Genomic DNA, 5,495 nt, shown 5'->3' on the forward strand with positions numbered 1-5,495 from the left:
AAGTTTTGGGAGACCACAACAAAGCGAGTCCCTGGGCTGGCACACAAGTTAGCTAGGAAATACTAACAACATAGCAAGCTTTGTAGAGATTTCTTTTCAATTTTTGGATGTAAAAGAAGCCATATTAGTTAATAGTGGTTACCAGTCCCATAGATCCTGAAGGGTCTCAAGCAGACTTTAATACCTCTCTCTCTCTCTCTCTCCCTCTCCTTTTGACAATTACAAAGCAGCGACAGCATGCAATAGGCTCTTGATCTGAATTTTGTCACATGTCCCTCTCAGCATATGATGAAGGAGGACTACCAAGAATATAGACGCTTTTAGCACGGTCTGCACATGGGCTAGGTTGCTTTCATTTGTGAGAAAATTCAAATTTTATATAATGCTTACAAAAGTAGAGTTCAATTACAATGACTGAAAACTAAGGATGTTGTCATGCGTATATAAAATAGTTACCATGGAACCTCTTGCCTGTCCCATGAAGTGAATTTTCCATTGTCTTCGTACCTAACTTTATTAATTATTCCTAGAAGCCTCTCAACGGCATAGTCTGGTGAAAAAAGTTTCATTGAAGGCACCTTAGATGCAAAAGGCCTTGCTAGTTCTGTGTTTACAGTACCTGGGTGTAATAGAACACAGATGATAGGATCTTTGCGACGTGTTGCTTCTAGCGCCAATGTTTTAGTCACTGCACAAAGAAAGCACCACATAAATCTCTCTCTCTCTCTCTCTCTCTCTCTCTCTCTCTCTCTCTCTCTCTGTGCATTTCTACACGTGTCAAAAACTTTTAATGCTAAACAATGTGCACATATATGCACGTCTCACAATGTGCATCTACGAGTGTGACTGTGACTGTGGCTGTGGCTGTGACTGTGACTGTGACTGTGACTGTAGAGTGTGACTGAGTGAGAGAGAGAGAGGGAGAGTGAGCGTGAGGGAGTGAAAGATTAAGAACGAGACTGAGAGAAGAGAGTGAGAGGAGAGTGCGAGTGTTGAGTGTGAGCTTGCCTGAGTGTGTATGTGCATGCACACAGCTGTGCGTGCGTGCGTGTGAGGGGGGGGGGGGAGAGAGAGAGAGAGAGAGAGAGAGAGAGAGCACTCTGAGCACACTGGCATGCCTTCATGGTGGATGTAAAGGCATGCATGCACAAGCACAGGACTGTCAGAAATCCTGCACGTCACGGAGAGAGAGAGAGAGAATTTTTCCAAAGATGGCGGCTGGGGGTTGATTACATACTCATGTTAAGAGCAGTCTTGGAAGCCCGGTACCCATACCATCCCGCAAGAGTATTATCTTTCACGGATCCGCACTTATGACTAATGTTTGCTATGACAGCTGCCTGTCTCCCTGTGGTAGTGCCCTTCCCTATCTTCAGTAGCTCCCAAAAATGCTGTACAAAATTCAAGATTTACAAATTCATGAAAAAGAGGAATGAAACAAGGACAGCAACAGCATCAATTAGCAATCATGAGTTTACCTCAGACCTAAAAACATTGAGAACTTGAATAGAAGAACAAAATATATCTGTAAAACCCCTCAATTACCTTGGCCACAATGAGGGGACCCATAGCATTGACCTCGAACGGAAGCATTAACTTCTCAGGTTCCAACATGGATACAGCAGACTCTGCAGCCACAGATAATTTCTCACATACCAACTTAAGCATTTATTTCTCAGGTTCCAATACCCTCTGCAGCCACAACATTGTTTTGTCTGAAAGGGAATCTTTGGCTGTTAGTCTCTCAATGGAAGTGGACTCTCATAGAGAATGCGACACACCTTAGAAGGTTGTGTCTTCAATATAGCGGATTGCTTTTCGCTTACCTCAAATCTAATTTGTGTAGGTGACACTCATCACTTCTGATAATATTGGTTTGTGGCGTGTTGAAGTTCCAAGAGTGATTCAGATATCAAAGATCAAATGTTAAGGCTGCAACTCACCTGGTTCCAAATAGCCTGGTATATGTAGAACTCCAGCACAATTAACTATGAGATCCAAGCGTCCATATTTCTCACCTATTTCCATAGCAAGGGCCTGACATAAGCAAAATATTCGTCATTTCAAAAATTCAAATAGTTCGTCATGAATTCTCCATCTCTCTCACTCAAGAATGTACAATTGAGCTTGTTCTACAATCTCAAGCTTACATATATGTGTTTCATATATGTAACCGCAATTAATTATGAGGCCCAAATGGCACCACACATGACTTGGAACTCTTGCTTTAAATATGTCAAACTTGTATATGCACTCCACAACATCAGCCTTGCTACCCAACTCCTCGTAAAGAATGTTCCTGCCCAGTGCCAGTTTTACTTCTAACAAAAGCTATGAGAAATACACTCACATACTGAAGCAGTCCACAATGCTCAATTAAACGTTTATGTCAAACTTGTATATGCACTCATGACATCAGCCATGCTAACAAACTCCTCATAAAGAATGTTCCTGCCAGTTTTACTTCTAATAAAAGCAACGAGAAACAGACCAACATACGGAAGCAGTCCACAATGCTCAGTTAAACATTAAGGAGGTTAAATCTGCTGCCCCGATAAGAGATCAAGCAAAACCTTGTGCAAATTTTTGTGTTCTAGCATGCTATCAAGGTCAGGAGTAGTATATGCCTACATCCTCCAACAAGCCCATCATCCTATCAAGGAAACGAGTGGTATACACCTAAATTCTCCAACATACCCCTCTTTGGTTAGCTATGCGGTGTGTGTATGATTTTCATAGCTATGTCGGTGTCGAGTGAAGCTCTAGTTCAAAGAGCTATCATTGAGATGTAAATTCACATTGTAGATGTCAGCACTGGGTAGAGCAAGTAAGCACTCTTTGAGCATACTAACGTAAAAGTAATAAACATCAATGCTTCTAAACTCCGGCCCACAACACTTTAAAGAAGTTATGCAGTACAATCAGCATTAACTAAACATATTAAGTGGGGTTGAAGAAGGTACAACAAAGGCTATAGGGAACACATTGGCCAGCTATCAATCACAAAATTTCCAAGCTTGGAATTTCATTATTCAGCACGCCTCACCAAGTGCTGGAATAGCCACAAAGAGTTGACAGGTCAATAATATCACACAGCTTCGCTAAAGATTTCTGTCAGTCCCTTCCGGTATACTAGAGATAGATTTGTAGAAAATCAGGTTACAACACAAAACCTTGCAAATGTACGCAAACTCATACTCTGAAAACACAATTTAAATCTCATGACAAGTCACTCACAAGGTTGAAAACCATAAACTCCATCACGCATAGCAGGGACTAGCTACTGTAGCATCCTGCCGTCGTCATCAGCACCCAACGGTGGGTATAGACCATAGTATAAACAAATGCACTTGCACATGCATTTAACAAAAAACAACATTTTTTATGCAAAACATATGGCCAAGAAAAGAGTAGTTCAAAAAAGGAGGCCAGCTCAGATTTAAACTTTACATTTCCAAACAAAACTAGATACATGCACGGAATCAGAATGCTAGTGTCATTTGACTAGAAAGTAATCAACTGCCAAGCAGGATTATAAATACTTGCCGCTGCAGTTTCTTCTTTCGTCACATCTAGCGTGCCCATTTCCATGCGTATTGGGTGTCTTCTCTTCAAAGCTTGAAGACCCTCAGATGCTTCAGGGTTCCGAGCCGTCCCATATACAACAACACCTGGATACTTCACCAACAGTTGCCGCGTCTGCAAAAAGGATTCTTATTAACACGTCTCTTAAGATAACCATTCACAGGCGTTCTGCACCTACACATAATCGTAACTGGCAGAGAGCAGAAAAATTCTGATAGATAAGTATTATTTTCACATTGAAGACTTTGATTGATCATAATTGACCCCGCGAAGGACATTATAGCCTAACACACACCCTGTAAGGTGTTCATAACCCTCTCACAAGAATTGGACTACTAGACGCAAAAACGAGCCTGCATCCTTCCCATCGAAAAAGCTGATTTCTCCATCAGCTGGCTACCTCAGTTATTAATAGCAATTAAGAGGATCGTGACAACTGCAGCTTCTTGAACTTATAGACGATGACGCTAGAAAGCAGGCAACAACTGCACATAGTAGACCCAACAAGCCTTACGAAGACTGAAGGAGTGGAACATAATAAATTTAGGCAACGCAGATGAAGCCAGCGTGAGGCTTCAAGAGTTTCCCGAGATGCAAGGCCAGCGACAGAATGAAAAAAGTAGGAAATGCGGAAGGGAAGGGGGGGGGGAGAACTACTCACAAACTCGAGGCCGAGACCACGGGAAGCACCAGTGACCAAAGCGACGGGCTCGTGGTATTTATCAACGCCTTCATCAGTCATGGGGTCGTCAGCAAAAGTCATGAAATTGAAGGTGCTACTGCAAGAGATAAGGGGGAGGGAAGAGGAGGAGAAGCGGAGGGAAGAAGGACGGGGGGAAGCAAACTGTGTTCCGGGGAGCTTCCATTGAAGAGCAGAGGTTTTGGGAAGCGTGATGGACGCCATAGCCATCTCTCCCAAACCCCCTCTGCTGCAGCAAAAAACACAAGCTTGCTCTGTTTTCAAGTAGTTTTCGCCCACTCAGGGTTTAGGGCTTATGGGGAAAATATTTATACACCACCTTTGTAGATAGAGTTTACTCTCCTTTCCAGCTCACCTCTCACCACTTGAGTTTTTAGCCACCTCACCACTTCATTCTTCACACACTTCACCCGCATCCCCGCGGCCGTACCTCCCCCCGTTCTTGCTACACGTAGAGAGTTGCATTTTCCCTGGCCATGCCTTGCTTCGCTGGCTGCCTCGAATTTCCCACCCTAACATTCCACTGCTCGACTCTAGCTCAACCTGCTTGCCTACCTCGAGGTGTGCCTCCATTGCAGGCTCTCTAAAAGCTGGAAATGACTGGTTCAGCAGGTTGCAGACTGTGGAAGAGGGAGTCCGTCCAACTAAAAGGCTAGCAATACGATACACGGGGGGACAGTTCAGCGTTGAGGCCTTAGCCAGCAGCCTCCTCAATACCATCATCGACGTGGGGAGCTGCTCTCAGGTGGTAGGGCATCTGTTTTCCTACCTGAGCAGCTACCCTCATTTCAATCCTACTCAGAGAGACACGTTCGAAGAATCATCGTGGTTGAGCAACGGCAACTCAGGTGATTCCTCGAGCAGCTGCCCTCGTTCAAATTTTGCTCGGATAGCGTCAGTCCCTAAAGCGTGCCCTGGACAATCAATGTGTGAATGAGTGGGTGTGTCTGTGGATTTAAAAAAGTGAAAAAAAGAATCGTTCGTGAGTTGTGACAAGCTCCACATGTCCTAAATTTAAACCCTAGTCCCTACACCTAATAGTGCCCAAACATTAAGATCAAACGATTCTGCAAAGAATAAGGTGAATGTTCTAGCTGGTGGGATCAGTGCTTTGGATTAGCTGTGGAGTTTTGGCAACAAGGTGGATGAGTCATATCTTAATGTCCTTCATAATCTTGTAGTAGTAAAGTAATGCGTGTTTCCATGAATT

The 5,495-nt window shown here is 43.5% G+C and overlaps 1 protein-coding gene across 1 annotated transcript; it reads right to left on the reverse strand.

Moving 5' to 3' along the window:
- Positions 1-345: 345 nt before the first annotated feature.
- LOC147887927 (putative oxidoreductase C24B10.20) lies at positions 346-4,583 on the reverse strand. Its single transcript, XM_087393572.1, has 6 exons — positions 4,247-4,583; positions 3,547-3,699; positions 1,944-2,037; positions 1,546-1,628; positions 1,238-1,391; positions 346-688 (listed from the first exon to the last, which is right to left on the reverse strand). The coding sequence occupies exons 1-6, from the start codon at positions 4,493-4,495 to the stop codon at positions 453-455; spliced, it is 969 nt and encodes a 322-aa protein (XP_087249698.1). The 5' UTR covers positions 4,496-4,583; the 3' UTR covers positions 346-452.
- Positions 4,584-5,495: the final 912 nt, after the last annotated feature.

Source organism: Dipteris shenzhenensis, chromosome 22, assembly GCF_047967505.1.
Source record: "Dipteris shenzhenensis isolate YYH24624 ecotype China chromosome 22, Dip_SZ_1.0, whole genome shotgun sequence".
In the NCBI taxonomy this organism is placed as follows: domain Eukaryota; kingdom Viridiplantae; phylum Streptophyta; class Polypodiopsida; order Gleicheniales; family Dipteridaceae; genus Dipteris; species Dipteris shenzhenensis.